General features: G+C 39.0%; 1 protein-coding gene across 1 annotated transcript in view; it reads left to right on the forward strand.

Annotated features, from left to right (window-relative positions):
- LOC127639758 (dedicator of cytokinesis protein 3-like) overlaps positions 1-27751 on the forward strand; it is a 232045-nt gene that overhangs the window by 129611 nt on the left and 74683 nt on the right. The window contains exons 6-7 of the mRNA XM_052121970.1: positions 13315-13463; positions 19218-19302. Of these exons, the coding sequence (XP_051977930.1) occupies positions 13315-13463; positions 19218-19302 (234 nt within the window). The remainder of the gene's footprint in view (positions 1-13314; positions 13464-19217; positions 19303-27751) is intronic.

Genomic DNA, 27751 nt, shown 5'->3' on the forward strand with positions numbered 1-27751 from the left:
ATTCATGTTAGCGAGAGAGAAAGACCAGTTGCAGAGGATGAAGGATCGAGGTATTTGACAGCCTATGGTTTGCGTTCATGTCAGGTTGGCGACATGTGTTAAGAGTCGCTTGTGTGGGGAATATGGAGAGCATCCATCTCAATCTGTAGCGGTGAGTAGCCACGATTCTTACCCTTTAAATGATGATTTGAGATAATACAGCTTGCTCATGTGTTCCATGTTGATGCCCTTCGCAAAGCATGCTGGTCTGTAGATAATAGGTTTGTAGTTTGTTTTTGTTTTTCAGTTGCTTTATGGGCATCAGGTTGTACCAGGGTTTGCGACATTAGAGTGGACTAACATCAGCACGTGATGCTATCAGAGGGGTGCTGTGGCAACAACTGCACATGCAACAACGCATTGGTCTTTTGATGTTTATTGAAGTATTTTTTTCTTGTTTTTTATCGTGTTCCATTGCACTTTCATGAGATAAAAGAGATTTTATCAGGAAGCACATTTCGCAATATGAATATGTAATTTGTAAGCTAAGCAGTTGTGATTTAAGTTTTAAAAATGAAAACGTATTTATTTATTTTAAGTGGTCATGCTCATCTTTTCTTTTTAAAGGTAAAGTTCACCCAAAAATGTTGTCATCATTCACTAACAGCCCCCCCCCCCCGGAACACAAACCCGTGGATGTTTCAAAGAACATCCTGGCCACTATTTTCCATATAGCCTAATGCAAATAAATGTCAAACAAGGGCTGTCAAGGTCCAAAATGATAAGTAAGCACCATAAATGTATAATTAAAGCATTATGCATTTGAAAAAGGATTATGAATAAGAGTAGCCAGGATGGTCTTTGAAAAATACCCTTTGTGGCCAATAGCCATACAGTCATACAGGTAAAACAAGGCTGCATAAATGATTAATTAAACATTTTGGGTGAACAATTTCTTTAAGTGCTGTCAGACGTTTAGAATTATTCCTTTAGCAGACGCTTTTATCGCTTTTAACGGTTGCACAGGTAAGCTGTTCCTTCTCATATTTCTCATAAGATGCTATTAAGCAGAAGATAGAGTATCACTTTAAAGTGTTTGTAGAAAACTGGAGGTGGAAAGACTTATGTTCACTATTGCTTCAGATTCCTGCTTTGGCTGAGTCTCTTCACAGGAGCATTTGTGGCGTGATGAGCAAGAGACAGACACAGTGGGTGTGGCGTCAAGCCTGTGAGAAGTATTTATTAGAAATAATAATTAATATAAAATTTTCATAAATTCAAGAAATTGTGTCAGAGGGGGAAAGTGTCCAAAATAAAGGGGGAATCTGGCATCCTTGCGGTGAAACAGGACTCCGTGATGGTCGGGGATGTGTCAAGGAATGGCTCAGGCTTGAGCAGGGTCAGTGGCCGCACATGCTCCCCTCCTAGGTCCATGGTGCATGGAGCAACGGCATTCTTGGTGGTCTTCCCAGGCCCGCAGCAGGTGAGATGGGAAGGTGGCCGGCCTCTAGTGCGTCGGCTGCAACGCATGCTATCCTCCCCGGTGATGCATCTAATTTACATCAGGGGTCCGAGGAGCAGATCCGGCGATGCATCTAACTTGGACTCGCTCTGGTCGTGGCCGTGCGAGGATGCCAGTGTGTGCACACATGGAGAATTGAAGCCGACTTCCAGAGAAGAGGCATGCTCTACGTATATTTGGCAGTGGTGATGAGGTTAAACACACATCAGCACTGCCCAAACGAGGCTTATTAATTAAGCGTCTCTTCTCTCTCCTGCCCACTCCCATCGTGAGCCTGGCTGAAGGATGGTGGGGTGACGGTGATGTGAGGGAGGTGTAGGTTGTTCAGCCACACATTCCATTTCTGATTCATTTTTGCGATTCATTTGGAGAGTTCATTCATTCCAACCTGTTTAAATACTTAACTAACTGATTCTTTTGAAAAATCAGTCAAAACCCAGAAGTCCCTATGTGGCATTTTACGTTTCAATTTTATCATAAAATTGTTGTTTATCACTGCTTTCCATTAGGGTATAAACAGAAACAGAATTTGAAAACTCAACCAATCACACAAAATCATGCAAGATTGGTCAGGTGGGCTTCTTAGTCCCTATGTGGCATTTATGTTTTGTATTTATTGTAAAATTGTTGTTTGACACTATCATTACACATATATTGCGTCAAATGCTATGTTGTTTATTTTTTGAACACTATGGTTAACAAACTTTATTACACCTCTGTCTGGAATACTAGATTCGGAATGGTCAATTGCACCATCTAGTGGTCTTGTATTTCTCAGTAACAACCGCACATCTATGTATCAGACCACTCATCCGGGTAATTAAGAGCCATCGTTCCTGCTTTTGGATCATTGTGCGATCTCTACAAGTAAGCTAATAAAATTATTTCAACTCAAATCAATGTTTCATGTGCATTTATTTATTGGTAAAAAAGTTGTATTATAATAATATGCATAACGAGTAGTTAGATGGTCATATGCACAGAGTAAACACCAACAGATCGGCAACGCAAACCAGTGGATTTCCGCTGCCCAGTTATTTATTTCTTCACACATAAATTATTATTTAAAGCAAATCAATGTTTTATGTTCAAGTGTTTATTTATTTGGTTAGTAGCTGAGTAATAAGTGTGATAAAGTTCAGTTTGCTAGATGTTATCACAAAATAAACTCCTTCAGGTTGACACAAGAGTCCTACGTTTGGCGTTAGGGTCCTGATCACCCTGTCGGTTTGCGATAAAAAACGGCTGTCTATACATTATCCCTTATTTATTGTTCCCAACGTTTTTAATAATTGCTTAAGTAATTCAGGATTGCTAACAGTGTTGCTTCAATCTCACAGTTTGAGATCGAGTGATTTACAAATGTTTGCACTTTTTGGTTCAGCCGAATCATTAAAAAGAATCAGTTCAACAAAAAGATTTTTACAAATCAGACATTGCTTGATCTGTCTCTATCACTGCAATATGTAATGATTAACTAGACTGGATCAGTTCACTCAGCCACTTCACAAAACTGATCTGTCTCCCATTCGGAAGTCCAATTCAATTCAGTAAATTGGTTCATTTGGATGGTTAGTTTTAATGAACATGTTCAAAGACCCAATTCAAAGATTAAAATTCATTATACCATCCTAAATGGTTGACAGTAGTTTCAATCACGCAGTTTTACTCCAAAACATATGTATTCCCTTCTGTCAAGTGAATTCAAATGCTTTGTGCTTTTTGTTTTCAGTCAATTATTTATTCATCGTGAAACCCTGGTCTTACGGTGCACAATTAACTGATTCACATTATCTTAAATAATTATCTTTGTATTATTTAATTGAAAAAATAATAACTTGCTCTGAATCTGAAACAACTTTCTTTTTAAAATCTTGTTAAAAAATGTGGCCTATACACTGACTAAGGACTATTTGGGCCTTTATAATATGAACCGAGCCGCATATCTTTGTTGGAGATTTATGATTTCTTTATCCAAAATGGCCACAATATTGTTCATCTCTTCCATATGCTCTGTCACTTCCACTGCTATCAATTTACCCAGAACAGTAAACACACAATGACTGGACAATCATGTTACGCAACTGCGAGGATAATGCAATCGTGTGCCCTGAGCAAAGGTCATGCCAGGCTACGAGAGGTTTGTGGATAGTGTGCTAGCGAGTGAACGCACATACACACAAGTCACGCACTGTCTGTCGCTCTCACACCACTGCAGGAGTGCCAAGTACCTATTACCTTCACAACATGCTCTCACATATGGTATTTTAGAGGCATTTAAGAACATTTTACTGTAGATGTACTTTGCTTGGCTTAGTGATTCGGCACATTCAGTAAACAGCTGTGCCACTTTTACACTTGGCATTTTAGCAAAATTGTAATCACTAACCACATGCAACTCTGTTACCAGGTGAGCTAAATTGTGGTAGTTCAGAGTGCTAACTTGTTACAAGCTAAGAATGTAATTCTATTACTTGTTTAATTTTTAGGATGTCCGTACAAATTCTCCATACAGCTAGACAGCAAGAGTTTTTGAGTCTTTTTAAAAAACTGGAATCAAGGACATTCTCTAATGTCTAATTTGAACAGATACTGACCTACCTATGCACAACGCTACTATAAAAAGATGAGTGAGAAACACGAGTTCAGATGCACAGATATCAAAATTCCAACCAATATTTTATAAGCCGTTAATTATATTTATATTACGACCCATAACCGATATATATAGTCAATGATATAATTATATGTGTATGTTTGTAAAAAAAGAAAGAAAGAAAATTACAGCACACTTACAAATAACCAAATAACCTTATAATGGTCTTATAGGTTTAATTATTTGCCATAATATTTTGCTATCTCATTAAGTTAGAGTTAGATGATGGCAAAAGTAATCCTAAATTAAAATAGGCAAAGGCTGTAATTAAATGCCTGATAATAGGGACTAACTATTGACTATCGAACAATACCGATAAGTGAAAAAACAAAGAAACAAAAACAATTCCACATCAACTGATAACCAATATGGTGCAGTGAGTAAAAGTTTGGAATATAACATAGTTTTGAATAGCAATACACTAAACGTAGAATTGAAATTGTATCATATTGCCACCAAGATACTGGTGAAGTATTGGATCGCCAGGTCACTTCTGAGTCAGTGTCATCAAACCACCCTTCTTAAATAATGAGGTTTCACAGAGCTTCTAGTTCTCAATGCACTTCTTAGGCCCATTGTTCTTTCTAAACAGCTCCTGGACTGATTTATAATCACTTTGCAAGCAGGCTCCTACTCTTGAGGATTGCGTATAAAAAGGATTCTCAAAACTTCAACCTTCAAGTTAATGGTGCATTTCAGCCTCTGATGTGGCGGCTTTCCCATGAGTGGCTTTTCAAATGAATCATTCAGTCAATCTATACTGACGTTTAACTGACTAAAGTTGTATTTCATATGAGTTGGTTCATTTTTCTTTAATATTGGAGTGTTACCTACAGGGGGGCCTGACTCTTAGAATGGGGTGCTTCAAGTCCTTACTGAACCATCATCCTCAGTGGACATTTCTTCGAGGTTTGAAATGAAATACTAGCATACTAATTACTAAATACTAAGCAGTTTTAATTGTATACTGTCTACTTCAGCACTATGCAATGATACCCATAAAATGCCACATTTGAGTCAGATAACTGCATCATGTTGCACGTGAGTGCCACCAGTTATCATCTTGGATATATAAATGGTTATTTTACATTTGAGATGCTTAAAAAAACAGTTGGGTGCAACATGACAGTTAAAGACATCAGTCTAGTGCATGTTTACATAGAAAAAACAATGGAAAAAGAGTGCAGAGAAATTGTTCCATGTGAACGGCCTTTATAACCATCAGAATAGACAAACCTGTCTTTAGGCTAGTCTAGCCTTTTAGACTATAGAGTGCAACAGTGCCCGACCACTTTTTCAGCCGCCTGGTTCCGGAAGTATTTTCCCCATTCATTTCTTCCATAGACTTTTCAAAAAATCCTCCATTAAAGAATTATAATCAATGAACTAACCAGCTCCCAGGTGAATTGCAACATTACAGACTTTGTTTTAAGGCAAAATTATTAGAAGATCAGACAAAAAGAAAAAAGGTACATGTCTGTATACTTACCGTCTTTCATGAGGGTATGGACAACAATCCCATGAAGCATTGCGAATGATATCATTGAATATAAAACTGTGGATAATATAAACCTATTGATTTTAGGTTGTTGATTGTGAGTATAGAAACAATATAGTTTATGTTTATTTCAAAACATCCTGATAGACACAGATATACAGTATAAGTAGTTTGAGAATTTAGAGAAATCGACTGGTTTGTATCATTCACAGTGCGTCATGGGAGTGGTCAGTCGCCTCTGGTCTAATTTTGCAAGTTTCGTTGACTGCGGTTCTCTGATTGGTGGATCTTTCTCTGCTGTACCATGGGAAATTTTGTTGTTTATCATGAATTCCGCTATCAAACAGATAAAAACGGATTTTTAAACAATGAAGTTGAAATAACGCATACGGGTGGCTTCATTGGAAGCATATATACCATTAATGAACAACCTCGTAGCTCACAGTAGGTCTGTCTTTAAAGTTATTGTTGAAAATCAATTTGTCTTTGGGATAAATTAATGGGATTTTTACTTCTGGTACCAGACTGTTGCACTCTATTTAGGTGTGAAAATAAATAAACACTGCTGGCTTTTGAGGACAAATGTTTCTAATTTTGCTAGCATAACCTATATATGTAGATACATATATATATATATATACACAGTTATCAGCTGTTAGCTTTTTTATGAGAAATCCTGAACGTTAAACATGTTGTAAGATAACAGCTCTGTAGGGCAAGAGGATTAGGCTAGTACAGGTGAGTGCAAGCGTGTGTGGGAGGAATGGTGTGAGTCACACTTTGTGACTGACTGAAGAGGCTAAAATGGAGGATAAAGGAAGCTTCTAAATGCCTTGATTAAAGCTTTTTCTATGGCTTTCCATATTCAAACTTTATGATGTGTAAAATATTTTTGTTTCAGATGCTGGTCTCAAGCATGATGTGCATAACATGCTTCTAATATATATATATATATATATATATATATATATATTAGAAGCATGTTATGCACATCATGCTTGAGATAAACTGTCAATCTGACCATTATTCATATGAATAATGGTCAGATTGGCAGTTTATCTAATGTCCCAGTGAAATATAAAATGTTATGTTCAGTGTTGTTCCTGATACATTTAATCTAGAGCAGGGTCCTGTTGTTAATTCTTTTAAACGAATGTTCCCTGTACCATTAACTTCATTACCTGAGAGAGAATGTGTTTTATATGGAAGAAAAATGGACCTTATAAATTACTAAGTTCAGGCATGAAACTTTGTATGGCACAAGCCTATTGGTTCTTTGAACTTGTTGTTTGTCAGCCAGTGAGCTCACTCACGTGTGATGTGTTAAGCCAATCAGCTCACATGGGGAAGCTGATAGGTCATTTTATGTGTAATCAGGATTGCTTACACTCTCTTTGTCTATTGTTTAAATTTTCTCAGTTTACAAGTAAGCCGGTTTCAATGCAGTGCACTGTAAGCAATTTTTCAGAAACCCTCCTCCTCCCCAGATCCACTTGTTTATATCTTCTACGTGGAGGTTGTATTTGTTATAATTGTGCAGCAGCATGTCATACATGCCTGATGCAGCATGTCTTGTGTTTTTCTAACTGTGCAGCAGCAGTAGCAGAGGCAGTATGTCCACATGCTTAGTTCTTTTTGTATGTTCTAGAAGTAGCAAGACTCCATACTTGCTCTGCAGCAGCAGGGAGATCAAGTTCACCAAGACCAATGTCCTATCAATGACATACCCATATTTACATGTGAGATCTTTCAGAGAGTTTACTGAACTGAAATATATACAAAGTAATTGCAATAGAATCAAATTGAAATGGAGTCAAAACTTTAGATTCAGAGTCAAATCAATCTGGAAATCCATATCTGTAGCCAGCCCTAATTTATATAGCTTTCTCTTTATTAGTCCTCTGTGATTGGGTGGGCCATGTTACTGAACACCTAATATATGTCATTAACACGTAAATGTGGCCAGTCATGTGTGCCTGATACAAATATTATTATTATTTATTTATTTTTTTACATTAACTGTACTTTCTCATATATAATCAGAATATGCAGATGCCTATGATAAAGCCAATATTGAATATCGAGAATAGGTCGATCTCACCAAAAAATGTAAACACAGTGATGCTTTCAAAACATAAGGCTACTCTGTTTGTTGGCCATACCAACTGACCAACACCGTAACATTGGGTCAGCCAATGGTGTGATTTTGTGGTGGAACCATCTATTCGACCAGTAGACGATCGAGGAAGTATTCTGAAAAGTATTTTGCATTAGACACACTTCAGCTTTAATGTATTAACCTTTCAGACTTAAGCAAGCCATCAATTTTGTAACCATCCATGTTAACGAAACAAAGCTTAGTTTCAATAGGTCTTTTTCGACTGTGGGCGTGGGGGGTGGGGACCTACAGTATGTTTACATAGTATGTTTAAATATTTTATTTCAAAAGGTCATGTGACATTTTCATCATTACCCCGTCAGATAAAAGCTCATGGCAGCTGGTTTCTTGCTCGATATATACTGTAAATGCTGTAATCTCCCACTCAAGTCATCAAGAGCAATATACCGTAATTTCCGGACTATTGAGCGCACCTGAATATAAGCCGCACCCACTGATTTTTAAATAAAATATTATTTTAAACATAAATAAGCCGCACTTGTCTATAAGCCGCAGGTGCCTACCGGTACATTGAAACTTTACTCAGGCTTTAACGAAACACGGCTTGTAACAAAAATAAATAGGCTTTAACGAAACACGGTGTGGCAGCGGGGGCGTGGTCAAGCGCCCGTCCGGGAGAGAAAAGCGGTAAGGGCGCTTACACAAGCTAAATTATGTCTAACACCGGTGTCTAATTTGTCACCGTGTGACAGTTTTCCCAAGAAGGACACGTGAAGCAGGGCACTTGAAATTAGACACCGGTGTTAGATATAATTTAGCGCAGGTGTAAGCTCTTACAGCTTTTCTCTCCGGACGGGCGCTTGACCACGCCCGCTGCCACACACGGCTTGTAATAAAACATTTGCAGTAAACAGTAGCCTACCTAGAAAGTCATTGGTCACTATCTTCCTCGTCCTGTGCACTGAAACCACTGAAGTCATCTCCTTCGGTGTCGGAGTTGAATAGCCTCAGATTAGTTGTCTTTTTGCACTGAGTCAATTCCTCACGCTGCTGTTTCCAACGTCTTATCATCGACTCATTAAGACCAAGCTCCCGTGCAGCAGCTCTATTTGCTTTTCCAACAGCCAGATCAATCGCCTTCAACTTTAAAGCAGCATCATATGCATTTCTCCGTGTCTTGAGGGTGACAAAATGACTACCGTAATCAGAATGATGGGAAGTTTGAGCGCGCTCGATTTAATCTAAACAGTAAACAAAAAAAGTTGTTTTGACCTTAACCCGTTCGGCAATTTCATTGGTCTATTGAAAGCTTCACGCTGCCTAAAAACTGAGCACGTCACCGAATGTTTTTTTTTTTTTTTTTATAAAATTTGAAAGCGGGAAAAATCCATATATTAGCCGCGTCATTGTATAAGCCGCGAGGTTCAAAGCGTGGGGAAAAAGTTGCGGCTTATAGTCCGGAAATTACGGTACCTTTTTCTCTGACATGTAAATATCAGCCTCCACTGAGGAATAAGCCTCAAATAGCATCAAAGCATTTCTTATTAAAGCTTGTTTCATTTAGCAGGTTAAATGAGCCAGTATAGTTGTTAGTTCTCTAGAGATCAGAAAACTATCACTTTTGATCACTTATTCTATGACTTTTTGCTGCCCAAGATTGTACTGGATGTTGATACATGATGTTGATTAAGATTTTTTTTTTAAAAGAAAGAATAAAAAAACCTCTAAAGGGCTTGTTCTCTTTTGGGTGTAGTTTCATGTTAGTACAGACTGATTTATGTTGGTTCAGCAGGTGGACTAGCATAACATTGCTGTTTACCACTGTAAAAGCTGTTTTAATGTTTACTTAATGTTAGTTAATGAGGCTTGTTACCACATTTCTACCGAATGTACTGAGAGAAGATGTGGTTGAATTGGCTGAGAGCTGGACAGGGTGAGATATGATTTTGACACCTTGTACTGTAGCTAAGTTGGGTGTTTTTTTATTTAAAGCCTGTGAGTCATGCAGTTGTGGAAAGTGTGATAAATACACGGCTCAGCGCAACACATGCTGTAGCTCATGTTAAATCGACAGCCTTAATATATATATATATATATATATCAGAGTCTAAATTGTTTTTGTAGAAATCACCATTATGTCACAAATGCTGTTAATTGAGCTTTTATTGAACCTTCAATTTCTTCAATTTCTTTTAATAATCCAAGGACATTTCAGTTGCTGGAAGTGTAGTTTTTTTTATTTAATATTATTATTATTTTTATCCCCTTTTCTCCCAATTTGGAATGCCCAATTCCCACTTCTTTGTAGGTCCTCGTGGTGGCGCGTTTACTCACCTCAGTCCGGGTGGCGGAGGACAAGTCTCAGTTGCCTCCACTTCTGAGACTGTTAATCTGCACATTTTATCAAGTGGCTCATTGTGCATGACACTGCGAAGGCTCATGATACTCTCCGCGAACCACGCACAACTTATCACATGTCCCATTGACATTCATTGAGAGAACCCCTAATCGCGACCACAAGTAAGTTACCCCATGTTGCTCTTCCCTTCCTAGCAACCGGGCCATTTTTTTCCATGTGTTATATATTTTATAATCAATCACACTGAATTAACATATTAAATGAGCAGCCTCAGTATGTATATATTTTCCCAGATTCCCGGCAAAAACAGATTCAACCTTCCTAATGTATTTAATTGAAATCACAAATCTTCTCAGAGGTTTGAATGTCATTGGAAAGACTATGATGGTCCACCAGCTAGACAAGCCCTAAACAAGCACCAACAATCCTTAAACAGCTTGGGCAATTATGGAAATATGGTGGTCTTTTTTTTTTTTCAGAAGGTTTAGACTCATTTCCCAACAAAATACTCCATTTTCTCTACATCGCTCCGCTCGTGCCAACATTATGTCAATCTCAGTGTCTTCACCCATAGTGTTCTCCAGTATTCAGGAAATGGACTTGGTGTGCTGGTGTGCATCAAGCCATGGGAATTCTTCTCCAAGAAACTCCCCATTGAGACAAAGACAAGCAGGAAATGACTCACGCTTGACTGGTGGTGACTGTCAGGGAGGAGTAATTATATATGCCACCATAAGTAGCAGGCAGTCATTATTCTCCAGAGTATAGACAATCAAGAAAGAGATGGATGCGGCTTTTAGTCTGTTTTTTTATACTGGGATGTCCAAACCCCAGCTGATTTCTCCATTAACACACTGTTGAAAGAAATATTGACAGATACATCATGCCGCATACAAACAGTAATGTATCATAGTAGTTATGGGTTGGTATCCAGGGACATATACTTGTCTGTTAATGCACACCCCAGAGCAACCATCTTTGTTTTTAAGATGGCATCAAACTCAAACTTTGAGATGCTTCGTGATGGAAAGCACTGGAGACTCTACACATGGCCGACACAGCATGTTGGTGCAACTAACTCACAGATCTGTCTACTGCATGTCTCCCTGAGGGCCGATGAGAGAGTCGCCATCATCCATCATACACAAACTTACTAGGGAAGCCTGGTGGGTTGGGGCATGTGTTCAGAAAAGTCTTAGTGGATGGCCCACTTAAAAAACTCATTTGTTGACTTGTATGCTATCATTCCGCCATGACTTGAATATATATGTGTGTGTGTGTGTATATATATATATATATATATATATATATATATATATATATATATATATATACACATACACACACACACACACACACACACACTTTATTTTTTAAAATAGTTTATATGGCATCATGGTCATACATATTTTTTGGACATGTACCATGATAATTCCATTGCTATCTTTTAAGTATCTTTGGGTACCATGTTAATACTATAGCAGATTAAAATAGCAATCATTCAGTACCAATATGTTTATCATAGTATCATGGTATTTCCATTTGATGCCATTATTTTACCCCAGGACCACTGCAACACCTTTTATGTAAGGGAAATCAATTAGGAAAGTTTGTATTTAGCGGTTGATTTGTTTGTTTATTGAGAATGTTCACTGAGAATGATAACTTGTGGACACTGAGATTTTATCCATAGTAGCTTAATGTAGGATAAATAAGCTTGTTTGGTAGTCTTGAGCTAGCCTAGCCTTTGTTGATTCGAAATGTATGCTATTACAGAGTGCACTATATTAAATTGTCTGTTTGTTTTTTTACCTTTTAAGTCTGATTTAATGAATATCAAGTTGAATTGGCCTTGACATCACAAAAGTGATGACTGCATTTTCAGGTTCTGAATCAAAGCTAACATGATTATGCTAATGCCGTTCTAATGTAAGATTTTTATTAAACGTGTATGTGCTTAAAAAGGGGGTTTGATCAGGGTTTGTATTTTAAGCTAGCCACTGCTTAGGTGTGGAATTCATTTTATTTCCAATGTTGACTAGCATATTTAGCATAAAACAGTACAGGGGTGCCACATTTTCAAATGGGAGCAAAAGGAATGCTGGACAAGTCCAGAGTTTAGTAGACTTAGAGACTCTTGTAGACTTTTTAAAGTAAAATTTTAAAAGTCTGGATTTATTCTGCATTCCATATAGGGTTGCCAACTGTCCTGTATTAGCCAGGATGTCCTGTTTTCTGGGTGAAATGAAGATGTCCCATACCTATTTTCCCATGTTTTAGCGGTGAAACTTTCAATGGAATATTTGATGTGATCTAAATGCTCAGGTGTCCTGTCATATTTGCATGGCAAAATGTTGGCAACTCTACTTTGTGAGATGAGACAAATATGTAACTCTGGTAAATGTAAACAGTGGATTAGAGGTTGGTTTAAATGGTTTACAGTTTAGAGAAAGAAAATGCAACATGCAAACTTCAAAATCTCATGGGAGCTGTGGCGTTTGATGGACAAAGTTCAGTGCTGTTGTCTACTTGTTGCCTCAAGGACTGGACAGCTTTCAGTCATTGAGGAAACAATGAAGTCCATGTTAAATCCAGATTCCTGCAACTGGATTTCAGGGCCTCTGTCATGAAACCTCAAGAGTCAGCAAGCATTTTAACTGTGGTACCACTTAGTTACAACCAGGGCCGGTACTAGAATGCGATCTTTGGTTGGGGGGTTGGGTGGGGGGGCATTTCGGCCTTCATGGTGGACAATACGTTCGCTCTTTGTCTGACCACGGGGATCCCCCTTGGTTGTTTTGCCATCCTATTAGTGGGGCACATGAAAAATCACAACTCCCCTCTCTAAGACCCAGCCATGGTTAAAAGTAATAAGAGAAATGGTTTGTAAATGACTTGAAATACATACATTTCAGCATACAGTTTACTTGCTAAATACAATATGCACAGTAGTAACTGTATGATCATTACGTATGCCAGAACACTGGTCTAAGACTACTGAATATAGTAAATGCATGATCATTACGTAAGCCTGTACACTAGTCTAGACTAGTGAATATTTGACTGGTCGCCAAAAAAATATAAAAAAGAATATATATATATATTTCTTCAGGCTTTTTTCTTCTAGTTTGTATGGGTTAAAAAGTGAATAAAATCATTGTCTTTCTTTTTAACTCTACAGAAGCATAAAGTTGACCTGTTCTACAAACTCCGTCACGTAATGAGTGAGCTGATTGATCTGAGAAGACAACTGCTTTCAGGTCACCTGACCCAGGATCAGGTCCGAGAAGTCAAACGCCACATCACTGTACGACTGGACTGGGGAAATGAGTGAGTTACTGTCAACTTTTACATTCTAAAAATGCCCTGAACAAATGAAATTATCATGGGATTTTAAAAACTTCCCTTAATCATATGCCATTGTTGTTCATTTATTCTATCCTCTATATATTTTATTGCTTTAAGCATCCATTGGCAGCACACTTGACTCAATATAGGAGTGTTTAAATAAGCACTTGTGCATCATGGAGATCTGCCAGTGTTTTTATGTGCTAGAGGCCAAGGCCTCCTGAGCTTGGAGTTAACCGAGCTGAAATGCTCCAAATGGATTGCTGCGGCTTTCTCGACACCCTAAATAGACTTGGCTCAACTCGGCAAAAGAAATTAGGAGAACAAGAGCATATGTCATTCACTGCCCAGCTAATGTGAGTTGAAATGAGATTTTTAAAAGCAGACAGTAAATCCAAACAAACCAACACAGCGCATGGAGGGTGTGTTTTCTTTATTATTTAATTAGGAGTAAATTGACATTTCGCAGCAACAAAAGGCAGTTGTGTTTGTCCTTCAGATGCCGCCCCTATTTTAACCTACGCCGTTGTTGTGTTTCAATGCAATTCTTCAAATCTCCTTGAGTATTTGCTGTTCTTGCATCATTATTGTAACTTCTTTAGAGGTTTTCAGAACTTTTCTATCCAACAAAGAGGTACAAGATGATCCTACTAATTAAACTTTAAATCAGCTAATATATATATATATATATATATATATATATATATATATATATATATATATATATATATATATATATATATATAAATACAAGTAATGAAAGACTACACTTCAATAATACATTCATTTGCAATAGGATGTTTAAATAGTGTGTAAAATTGACTTTTTTTCCCCCATGGATCATCCCTTAGGGTTTGAACCTACACTGTAAATACAGATACAGTCTTTCTCTTCTGGGAAAAAAGGACCAAAAATGTCAACGAGTCACCTTTGCAGGTGTCCACTAAAATACTGTTTCGAATAATAAGTGATTTATAAGCCTTATTAGAACAAGCCTACAATCCAATCCCTTCGAGGAGAGATGACCCATGTATTGAGGTGTAGAAGCATCCATGTCAGACCCATGAAGACCACCCTTCATCCTTATTCGAGGGCACCTGAAGCTTGTGTTGGGTTAGAGTCCACGTTAGTCGAGTCCGAGTCTTTCAAAAGTCGAGTCAAGTCTGAGTCCAAAAGGGGCCAAGTCAGACTCAAGACCTAGTCCATAAAAGGCCGAGTCGAGTCCGAGTCCGGATGAATCTGTTCATGATTCTGAATTCAAATTGTAATCGTAAAGTTAACATCAATATTTTAAGCTTATTTTAACCTTCCCAACTAAGGAAAACTATTTGTCAATATAAAAATGCAAAACACAAATGATTAGTATCCTGCTGAACAAATTTCAAAGTGGTTTCAGTATGAAAGCACATCCTTTATAGAAGACAAAACTGTCCATCAACACAATTCTTATTGTGTTCTGTTGACATTTCAGTTATTTGTTTCTTTTCCCCCTCCACTCAAACATAGACAATGAAAGTGAAAGCTGCGTTAGTCTTTACAGCCAGAGTTTTTAAAGAAAGCAACAGAAAATAATAACAGAAAAGATCAGATACCATTAAATAAAAGATGTATATACTACAGTACTACACTTCACACTTTTCAGTCCTCCTGCTGTGTCCAGGTGTAGCCTACTTCCCAAAGTCAAGATCAAACTCTCCTTGGGCTGACGTTTCATTCTTTTCACATTGTATTTAGTATTGATAATAGGTGAATAGAGACTTCTCCCCTCACTTGTGTTCTTCATCGTATTTTGACTTTTTTGCCATTGAAACGCTAGTGCCAGCTGAACAGGTAACACATAGAGGTTGCGCTACAAATACTGTATGTGATGGACTGATTTGCACAATTTCCATCATGGTCCATTTCATCCGTCATATTAGTTTAATTGTCCCTGATACATAGTAAATTTGGTCTCGATATAGTAAACATTTTGGGGAGTTGGGGAATGTAATTTTTAAAGTGTGGTTATTGACATTTCTGGATGAGCGTGGCAGAGCACGTCTGGTGACTGGCGATCTGTTTCCCACACATATATACAGCATGGGTGCTAGAGTTAAAAAAGTACTTTGAAAGAGTGTGTGCTGCTGCTCTCAGCCAGAATACTCACATCTAAGGACATATACACAAGAAAACTGATGTGCAGTATCAAATACACAGAACGTATGATCGTACTAACTGTAGAGAGCACATCAATATGAAGACAAAGCCAAATCCCAGAAATTTAGAGGCAATTTTGAAATCCCAGCCAGATGCTTTTTTCAGGTCTGAAAAAGAGGAGATATCTGGGGAAAAGAGGATATATGGTCACCCTGTGTTATGATATTTTTTAGTTTGTTTGTTTATCATTGAATCACAAGTGCCATGGACTTGGCCGGACTCTGAAAAAAATCCCAAGTCGGAAAAGCTAGAGTACAAGTGAAGTCCGAGTAATAATGCATCTGAGTCCGAACTAAACACAAAAGGATCAAAACATTGGGGGTAGCACTCTGACTACTACACCTGGAATCACAAGTTTGAATCCAGGGCGTACTGAGTGAGTCCAGTCAGGCTTCCTAAGCAACCAATTGGCCCGGTTGGGTGGGTAGTCACGTTTGGTTAACCTCTTCGTGGTCGCTATAATGTGGTTCTTGCTCTCGGTGGGGCATGTGGCGAGTTGTGCATGGATGCCTCTAGTATAGCTTGAACCTCCACATGCACTATGTCTCAGCGGTAACACGCTCAACAATCCACATGAGAAGATGTGCGGATTGATGATCTTAGACACGGAGGCGACTGAGATTCGTCCTCCACCACCCGGATTGAGGCGAGTCACTACACCACCACAAGGACCTAGAGCGCATTGGAAATTGGTCATGCCAAATTGGGGAGAAAAGGGAAGAAAATTCCCCCAAAAAAGGAACAAAACACGATAACAAACTGATAACTGAAAATCAAGATAACAAACCAGACAGAGGAGTAAACCACGAACACCAGTCAACAGACATTGGAAACGAGATGATCTGACAAACACTAGAGGAAAGGGAGCACAATAAACTTAGACAGGGCACATGCGGAAACTGGAGAGGACAATTAACATAACTAGGAGTGAGGCCAGAGGGAACGAGGGGGCGGAGTTGGGAGAGCACATGGCAAACATAAACATTAGACTAAGCCATATGCTTGACAAGCTCTTAATTATATGTTCTATAAATGCTTGAAGGATGAGTTGAAAAGTGTCTCAAGTGTTTTCCCAAAAAATCGAATGATGTCTTTCATTATACTTGACTATATATGGGATATCAGTGTTCTCTTTAGGTGATCTTTTTGTTAGCTTGCATCAATATTGCTCATACTTAGTTTAAGGGGTTTGTTCAAATCCAACTTTTGACAGATTTTTTTGATTACCCTAAAACTTTGACAACAGCTGGTGGCATGAACATCACCCGATGTTTCTTTCTACATAGGTTTATACATATAAATGAAAACAATCTGCATAATTTTGTAATCTTTCAATGCAAATTAGTTCTCCAGAGAGACTTGCATCATTGGCTCGGATCAGACCGTAAATACATCTATTTGAAGATGATTTGTGTAAACAACAGTAATAAACTTATTATGTGACAATTAAATATCTTTAGCAATTACAAGCTTGATATGCTTCACAACTGTAGCATGCAGTTTACTCAATATATTATATAAACTTATTTACGCTCCTGAGAACACAACATTTTATCGATTATGTCTATATATATACAGGCATGTTTCTTTATGGCTTGATAAGAGTCATCAATAAAGCAGCTAATGCCTTATTTATTTATGTGATTTATAATGATATCTTATATACAATGTTGGGTAAGTTTCCCAAGAAAGTTAATAATTACTTCTATAAAGGTGTAACCCAATTATTTACTGAATTAGTTAACCTTTTCTTAAAAAATCTGGGTTACATGCATTAAAAATATATATATTCAGGGTTTTGCAGAAAGTGGTGTTTTGAAACATAATCTAAACATGAATGTAGCTGTTTAAGGGATTATAAGCTATTAAGAGAAAGGCTTCTGTTGGGGAACATGGCTTCTGTGTCCATGTTAAAGCACAAGTAACATTTTTGGATGTGTTCCAAACAGGATACATCAGGTTCCGAAGGGCTTTTCAAAGTGAGAACAATCATAATATAATTTTTCAATAAAAATGGCTTAAAAAGTTATTTTGGAGCCCAACATATTTCAGCCCTCCACTGCTCTTATATTGGATGGTAAAGACTTAAGACAGGGAATAGTGGATATGGATGATCACTTCAGAATAGAACGTGCCCATTTGAAGAGTGCACATGTGTATTTGTGCTCAAGCACGTCAGGGGATCCCCAAAGTCTAATGCTACATCTATTGTAGCATAATGCATCTGTCTCATTACACGGTGCACACTGCTTTTGGGTCTTCAGTAGCTTTCTCGCATTAAACGTCTTTCTGGTGTACGTGTAAATGAGCTATTATAATACAATTTTCCCAGAAGTTATTACTCCACCCCCTGCGTAACGTCATTAACGACAGCTTTATGTTATTGAACCAACATGGTTAGAATGACGCACCCCAGAATGGTTATTAGTGTGTTGCTAAGTTGATGCTTGGGTGTTGTTACGGTGGTGTGGTTGGTGAGTGGGTGGTCAAAAGAACCCAACCCTAAGTCTCTGTAATATAGTGGTCCCTGGATAAAGCTCAGATCCTTCCTTCAATGTAAAGTGATTTTCTTTCGCCCACTTTGTCATCTACCATATTTAATTACATTAAGCTACACGGTTTGAAGTGTAATTAATGTCTGTAGCACAAAGACGAGTCATGCACTGAAATACAATACTTGGAGGATTTTAACAAACGTCTAACCTAAATTCTCATCTTACATCATTTTTGCTATGGAAATGAATGGCATCTCAAATGGCGGCTTATTATGGTGCGATGGGCCAAAGTGTTAAATTAAACCTAGGAACCACCCATAACACCTGGGAAAATGTAAAAATCAAGTTAAATAATAACATTTGATATGCCAACCAACCTAAGATTTTATGATGCCGATGTTTTGCCTCAGTATATTTATTATTTGATATATTTAGTTGCTGAGCCATTTGACCAATTTAAGTCTGTTATTAAATCTTGAGTTGATGGGAGTTTTATTTACGTCTCAGAAAGTCTGGGATAAGCAATATTTATGTTGTATTGGGATACAATATGGCATGCCACCTACTTTACAAGCTTTCATATTTGGATTATGAGTGCAACATCTGTATCTTTATCTCGATGCTATGACAGCTACACATAATGCTAATGCTAGCACCTCTCTGTCTGTCTTTAACATTTCTTCCTCTCAGTATTAACAACTCTATGTGGATGATCCAATGAGTAATCTGGGAAATATTGTGAAAATTTCACCAGCAAAGTCTTAAATCATTCTTATATTTGGTTTTAGTGGATAATTTGCTAAGCTAGCGCACATAGCACTGCTGTGTTAGATTTAGCATGAAGTAATATGCCGATTTATGGATATAAAAAGATGCCCACATGACTTAGTGGCCATCACAGTCACCAAAACAGGTGGACAACTACTTGACAGGTTTGTTTTATGAAATTTTTTATTAGCACACTTTGATTATCCGCAGGCATCAAACTTGAGCAACTAATGCTAATCTATGTTTCTTTCTGTTTTGTGATTTCGGTGTTCAACAGGCACTTAGGTCTGGATCTGGTGCCCAGGAAAGAGTTTGAAATGGTAGATGCCGACCAGATAAGCGTTTCAGATCTCTACAAAATGGTAAGTTTACTAGACAGCATTCTGTCTATCCATAGAGCACAATTTGTAGTGTTTTCTGCAATATGTCACAAAGTTTACTGTCAGATGGTAGAATGGCATCAGCAGATGTTTGTGGTTTTCAATGTATGTGATCTTTTTTTTTTGTACACAAATATGACACTTAAAATTGTATGCGATCCTTCTCAAATTATGAGTTTATTTATTGACGTCTTGGTGATGTGCATGCGCCTACTGCAGTGGTTCCCAAACTTTTTAGTGGCGTACCTCTTCAAACATTCAACATCCTTTTGCATACCCCCTCTCTAACGCATAGATAACGTTCACACAAGGTCATTTGAAAATATGTCTGTTTAACACAATTATCTTTGTAAAACTAATCCCTTATATTAAACGTTATATTTGTACATGTTATAATAATCATATAAATACTGAATATATGGCTTAGCAATTGAGATGAGTATGCTAGATATGATTTAACTGCATAACTTGAACCCCCCCCAATCGCGTCGTGGTTTGCAAGAATAGCGTTCGGTTCTGTGCCTGGAATTGTGAAGCATTGCAGGTACGGCATTGCCGGCCAACTTCGGGCATTGCGGGTAAGTATCTGTGCAATTGTGCGGTCAGCTCAAAGTGCTTTTGTTTGTCACATTTGACACTGCTGGCAAGGTTGAGCTCATTTGCTGAAAAACATCATGCAACAGTGTAAATACAGATCTCTACCTTGCGAGCAAATGTGAGTGCAAATTACTGCGTGTGAAGATGGAAAATGATTTGGTGCTGCTGAATGTCTGACACCTGTCAAAGCTTATGAACTTATACCATCAGAATCAAAACACCCTATGCATCAAACCTCAAATAAAAATTACGTTTTAAACTGTGAAAAAACAAAACAAACTCAACTAAAATCGTGGACGACTGACATGTGCGAGTCTGGTAAAACAGTGAAGTATTTTACTTGTTAGCACTGAGCTACTTCACCTACCGCTGGGCTGACAAAGAAAAATACTTGTGTGACGCATGAGTAGATGCATTTGTTAACCACAAAATAATGGGTTATTTCATTGCATATTTTTCTGACCTTTATGACACAACCATTTTGGTGTTTCTACACTAGAGGGCAAACAAAATTATTTTTGCTAGTGAGAAATACATGAACTGGGTTTGAACGTTATTTTAGATTGTGATGAAATTGAAAAAAACGATAAATCTCAGAATGTCACCTCACATACTCCCAGGGGTACACATACCCCAGTTTGGGAAACACTGGCCTACTGTAATGTTTGTAATTTCTGAATGATATGTTCAAATGACATTACAAATAGGAATGGGAAATGTGAATAATTAATGATTCCAAATCCACTTAATAAAATAACAAATAAAAAAAAATACAAAATCAATATATATATATATATATATATTCTAACTACATACTACTCTAATAAACATTTCGTTTTTTTGTTTTGTTTTAAGCCAAATAAAAAAATTAAAAAAACTTTCTTTCAACATATAACAAATAATTATAGTAAATATAACAAAAGTTTTTTTGACTATTTCATATGGCATACAACATAGAATGTAGCACAGACACTTTTCAAAGGTTAAAATTCTAGTTATTTTTCATGATGTTCATTATGCAATTAAAAAAAAAAAAATTAAAAAATATGTATTTTTATTTATTTATTTATGTCTTTTTTTCTTCTGGTGTTTTGTGACTATGATACTACAGATTGTGAAATTATGTCCTTAATGGGTTAACCCATTTTATCCCAACGGTTACAAATGTGACCGGGGTCTAAAATGAGTTCCTGAAGTATTTTGCACAAAGTTGTCAATTGAAAATGTCAAAACTCAATGAATCCTGTCATAATACATTTACAACTACCATATTTTGCACATAATTTGAATTGAGTTGTGCTGTTTTCATTTTCTGTTGCTCAACTCTGTTGGTGGGGTAGGTTTTGTGTGGATGACTGAAAAGTACATCTGGATGAAGCATATTTTGTCCACTCATGTTTATAAAGATACTGCGATTAATTGTGATTAACCACTAAAAATTATGCGATTAATCGCGATTAAATATTTGCGATTAATCGCAAAATCCCAAGTTACCATCTGCAGAATACACTGAACAATTCGACAGCAAGTTTTTTTTTAAATCCCTCAATAGATATAATAAAACGACCCTCAAGAGCATGTTCCAATGATGTCTCATCAAAATGAATAATTTACATATTCTATTTCCCAGAAAGCCTCATCACAAGTCTTCAGTTTTCTGCAATAGTTACATTTTGTAATTTAAAAAGTAACAGTATTTGCAGCTTAGACGAGACATACTCTTCAGGGAAATTGCTATTTTAACCTTTTTATAAAGTCTTTTTCACCTTCTGATTATATGTCACTGTCATCAATTTACTTCATTCTGAGGGCCTGTATTAGACAACAAAACCAAATTAAAACATAAATAGGTGTTGACACCAGTGTCTGTTTCTAACAGGTACTTTTGATTCACAGCTTGTGCTAATGCAAATGTTTTCTTTCACACATTTAGTGGATCTTTTTTCATGATGTCTGCACACGTTTGGCCTTGTCCTTGCAGGCTTGTCTGGATTTGTGTGGGACTTCATGCCCACTCAACAATATGACACTGTAGGGTCTAAATTTAGCTCTATAACATGTATTCTGCAGTTTTGAAGCACGTAAAAGGTTGGGTAAAGAACCTCTCACAAAAGCATTCCTCTGTGCATTCAGTCAGACACTAATGTTTTGCATGAAAAGAAAAATCTAATGTGTTAATTAAATATACCATATACAAATAAGCAAGCTAATAACATCATGATTGACTTGTAAAATGTATTTTAGAAGACTGAACTGATTAGCTTTTTTTTTTTTTTCATTTCTGCAGGAAAGAAATAATTCTTCAGCTCCATATGTTTGAGTATTGAAAGTTCATTTTTTTTTCCTTGAAATGACCAATGCAGACATGTCATTGGCAGGCAACATCACCTGTGTGATGCAAAACTATAGATACGTTCCAAATTACGCACTATAAACAATGCACTATGCACACTATACAATATGCCATGTAGTTTAATCATTTTCAAAGTGTAGTATCATCCCAAATGGAATAATGTTTTTTACTACACAAAAGCACTCACTATTTTACAGCTGATGGAGGTAACGTTTCAAAGCATATGATACGTTGCTGCTAGGTTTTGCGTGTTAGCCAAACAGTTGAACACTTAGATCACAAATAATGCACATTTTCACACAGGGAGGGGTGATGGTAAATTATTCAACTCTCATTAGCAAGGTGCTGTCTTAACAGAAGTTTTGCTAGTTGCCACACTCAGTATTAATTACAATTGTTTTGTCAGGCCAGCATTACGGCCCCTTCCACTATATAGGGCAAGCCGCAACTGTTTATTGCATGAAGTGTGCATCATTCCACACTCCATTTTGATGGTTGAAGAAGTACATTATCTGCTTACTCATAGTACACTTCTTTTCATTTTCAGTGTAAATATACTACTTGCACTACTACTTGCAGAAGTGTGCATTTTGAGATGCATCTTATGATTTCTTTGGGTAGTATGCTATCCAGAACAGCATACTAGTCTTACTATTTCTGTTGTGTACTATGTATACCGTGCACAGAATGCAGTGTTCTGAATGCATTAAATACCAGAATGGTCAACTACATTTGCTGAAATGGACACAATGATGTTGGATGTTTACTTGGAAAAACAACCACATATCAATGTCATTGCAACCCCCAGAACACCCTAGCAACACAATAGCAACCTCCTAAAATATCTAGCTGTATCTAATATCTAGCAGTCATTCAGAACACGCTAGAAAAAGCCTACCAGCCCATAGTAACCATCAAAATACCCTAGCAACCACCCAGAAAACCTACTTACCACCTAGCAACACAATATCAATGCCCTAGCAACCACATAGCAACACTTCAGCAATGTCACTGCAACTACCTAGAACACCCTAACTGCCACCTAGCAATATCTCAATTATCACCCAGAACACCCCATTGACACCATAGTAGTGCCTTAGCATCCACCCAGAACACTCTAACAACCACATAGTAAAGTGCTAACACCCACTCAGAACTCTAGCAACCACATAACACAGTCATGGCAACCACCCAGAACATCTATCTATCACCTAGCAATGTCCTTGTTATCAGTAAGAACACAGTAGGAAAAGCTTAGCAACACCCAGAAGGCCTATATGCAACCTAGCAACATACTGTAATAGCAATGCCCTAGCAACCACCTAGAACAACCTAGCAGAACACCTTAGGAACAACAACCACATAGGAACATCATGAAAAACCAAGAACAACCCAACTACCACCTAGCATGTCCTTAAGCAACACCCTAGCAACCAATCAGATCATTATAAGAACACAGTAGTTACCACCCAAAAACCTAACTGCTACCAACTAACACCCTAGCAACCATTTAGAACACTCTTGCTATGCCATAGCAAACACACATCAATGCTCGAACAAACCCTCAGAGCACCGTAGCAGCCAATTTGCAACGCAAATCCATATTGTCATGACATTCAAACAGAACAATTTAACTACAAGCTAACAATGTCCTAGCAACCACCCAGAACATCCTAGCAACTCTGCTAGGGACAACACTGGTCAATATTAACCATTATCAGCGCAAGTTAAAAAGTTGGAAAGTTTAAAATAAAGAGTAGGAGTTAGATAGGTTGGAGGAACTAGTGAAGAGATATACTAGTGATAGAGATATTTAAAATGCCTAAGAGGTTTAGCTAACTTTTGGGATATATTGAGATATGAAAGAAAATGCGCACACTCTGTGGTAGAATAGCAGAATCTAAGAAAGTTGTATGTGCACTAGCCAAACGTTGAGGTCACGCTAGTGTTCAGAGAGATTTGTATAGCTCGATATGTAGGGGTGGAGGAGCTTCGCAAAAATAACAAAAATAAATAAAGAAAAAAGAAACAAGCTTCTGAAGAGAACATGAAGACATAGATGTGAGAAGACTTTTACTTGCCCTCAGGCAACAGAGAGCATTGAAGCTGTAGAGACTCAAGACCTTTAGCTTTCTTAGTAGGTGATGTAGAATTGTCTCCAGGGAAGCTAAAGATAGATGTAGAATTGTCTCCAGGGAAGCTAAAGATAGATTAATTCAAACAGCTGTGCTTTTAGCGTTCTGGAGTTGCACATGCTCTGTTTACACACACTTTTTCCTGTTCAATTCACTCTTAATCATTTATGTAATTGTTTTTTTGCCTTGTATTTAGCTGTCAAGAAAGGAGGTATTATTAGAGGACCAAGGAGGAAAGCTGCTGGAACCCTATTGTAAATGTGCTGATTTTCTTATTTTTCTTCTTTTTTTCTGCCCTAAAAATGTCTGGGCATCAGAGACCGTAAGTCGTGGAGACACCAAAATTGGTAGGATGATCCCAAATCCCCCCCTCAACTCAGGCGCACAAACACTCACCTGTCTGACCCTAGGTAGCACTATAATAAACACGTTTTACTCATATCTCTTGGGGTCCAATTCAAATCACGCCATGCGCTGAGCCGTGTACGTGTACTGCTGACACAAGAGCGGGCAGGTGTGTCAGACTGCACGTACACTTCCCCAATGAAAGAAGAAGGATGGGTCTTTGCGTCCTTGTATCGACTATCGAGGGCTGAACGACATAACAGTCAAGAACCGTTATCCCTTGCCTCTTATGTCATCTGCTTTTGAGATCCTTCAGGGCGCAAAGATATTTACAAAGTTAGACTTGCACAACGCTTACCATTTGGTGCGTATCAAGGAGGGAGACGAGTGGAAGACCGCGTTCAACACTCCTGTCGGGCACTTTGAATACCGGGTTTTACCTTTCGGTCTGGTCAACGCTCCCGCTGTTTTTCAAGCCTTAGTAAACGATGTCTTGAGAGACATGCTTAACGTTTTTGTTTTCGTTTACCTGGATGACATCTTAATTTTCTCACCATCTCTCCAAGTACACGTTCAACACGTTCGCCGCGTCCTGCAACGTTTATTAGAGAATCGCCTTTTTGTTAAAGCTGAGAAATGCGCGTTTCACGCCCAATCGGTTACTTTCCTCGGTTCGGTTGTTTCAGCGGAGGGGATTAGTATGGACCCTGACAAGGTTCGAGCAGTTCTCGATTGGGCTGTTCCTGATTCTCGAGTCTCGCTCCAACGATTTCTGGGGTTTGCAAATTTTTACCGGCGCTTTATTCGAAACTTTAGCCAGGTTGCCGCTCCCCTTACCGCCCTCACCTCGTCCAAGACCAAGTTTGCTTGGTCAGAGGAGGCTCAGGATGCGTTTGACCGTCTAAAGAGGCTCTTTACCTCCGCGCCCATCCTGATCACTCCTGATCCTGAACATCAGTTTGTCGTTGAGGTCGATGCCTCCGACATTGGGGTAGGAGCTGTCTTGTCGCAGCGCTCTTCCCAGGATGACAAGGTTCATCCGTGCGCGTTTTACTCCCACCGTCTTTCGCCCGCGGAGCGCAACTACGACGTTGGTAATCGGGAACTCCTGGCGATCCGTCTGGCGCTTGGTGAGTGGCGACACTGGCTTGAAGGAGCCAGTGTACCATTCATTGTCTGGACGGATCATCGCAATCTGGAGTATATTCGCTCTGCTAGACGTCTTAACGCTCGTCAGGCCCGCTGGACATTATTTTTCGATCGCTTTGATTTTTCTATTTCCTTTAGACCCGGATCTAAGAACCTCAAACCAGACGCTCTTTCTCGACAGTTCGACTCGTCAGAGGGTGCCTCGACCGATGAGATGGTTTTACCTCAGCGCTGTGTGGTCGGGGCAGCCGTCTGGGAAGTGGAACAAGCGGTTAAGCGTGCTCTTTCGCACACTACGAGACCACCCCGCGCTCCTGAGGGAACTTTGTATGTACCCGAGGCCGTTCGTTCGACGGTTCTTCACTGGGGGCATTCTTCTAAATTAGTCGCGCACCCCGGGGTAAGAGGAACGCTAGCGGTTATCCGTCAGAGATTTTGGTGGCCCACTCGTGAGCGCGATATTCGGCGTTTTGTTGCTGCTTGTTCTATCTGCGCCCAGACCAAGTCTAGTAACAATCCTCCGGCGGGTCTTCTCAGACCTCTTCCCATTCCTTCGCGTCCCTGGTCTCATATCGCGTTGGATTTTGTTACCGGGCTTCCTCTTTCGGCGGGTAATACGGTTATTCTCACCGTCGTGGACCGTTTCTCCAAGGCTGCGCATTTTATTCCGCTCCCTAAATTACCGTCGGCTCAGGAGACCGCCCAGACTATGGTGGATCACGTATTCAAGATCCATGGTCTTCCTTCGGACATTGTGTCTGACAGAGGCCCTCAATTCACCTCTCAGTTCTGGAGGGAATTCTGTCGCCAGTTAGGGGCTTCCCCCAGTCTGTCGTCAGGATTCCATCCACAGAACAATGGGCAAGCCGAAAGGACCAATCAGATTCTTGGTCGCATGTTGCGTAGCCTCACCTCTCAGAATCCCGTGTCATGGTGCGATCAGTTACCCTAGGCCGAATATGCCCATAATTCTCTTCCATCGTCCGCTACTGGGTTATCTCCGTTTGAGGGTTGCCTCGGTTACCAACCGCCTGTTTTTTCTTCGCAGGAGCCTCAGGCCTCTGTTCCGTCTGTCCAAGCTTTCATTCAGAGGTGTAAACGTACTTGGAGGAGGGTGAGATCTGCCTTATGTTAAACTAGGGAACGTACACGTCGAGCCGCCAATCGCCGCAGAGTTAGACCTCCCAGATATGTCTGCGGTCAGAAGGTGTGGTTATCCACCCACAATTTACCTATTCAAGAGACGTCTCGTAAGCTCATGCCCCGTTTTATTGGGCCCTTTACTATTGTAAAGGTCATTAGTCCGGTCGCTGTTAAGCTTAGACTGTCCGGTCAGATGCGTTGCGTCCATCCGGTCTTCCATGTCTCTTGCATTAAACCCGTTATTCGTGCGCCCGCCCACCCCTCTCTTCCCCTCCTCCCATTGACGAGGGGGCCTCTATCTACACCAGTTTTTGGTGGACTGGGAGGGGTATGGTCCTGAGGAGAGACGGTGGATTCCAGCCCGGGACATCCTGGACCGCTCGCTGATTGATGACTTCTACCGGTCCCATCAGGCTCCTTCCTCGAGCGCCTAGAGGCTCTCGTTGAGGGAGGGGTACTGTCATGAGTCAGGTTTTTCTTCCCTTTTCACTCTTGCACGCACTCGCAAGCACGCGCGCACGCGCACGCGCACGCCCACGCACACCCACACGCACACTCTTTCTCTCTTCTGCTTCGTTCTGCAGGCCCTCTCTCTACCCGCACCTGTTAGTCATCACAATTAGCGCTCGCGCTGATTTGCTTTGACACCTGTTTCTACTTTTCCCTGAGTTTGCACCCTTTATCTGGTGTTTGTTCTGGTAGATTCTTT

The sequence above is a fragment of the Xyrauchen texanus genome, chromosome 48 (assembly GCF_025860055.1).
Source record: "Xyrauchen texanus isolate HMW12.3.18 chromosome 48, RBS_HiC_50CHRs, whole genome shotgun sequence".
Lineage (NCBI taxonomy): Eukaryota > Metazoa > Chordata > Actinopteri > Cypriniformes > Catostomidae > Xyrauchen > Xyrauchen texanus.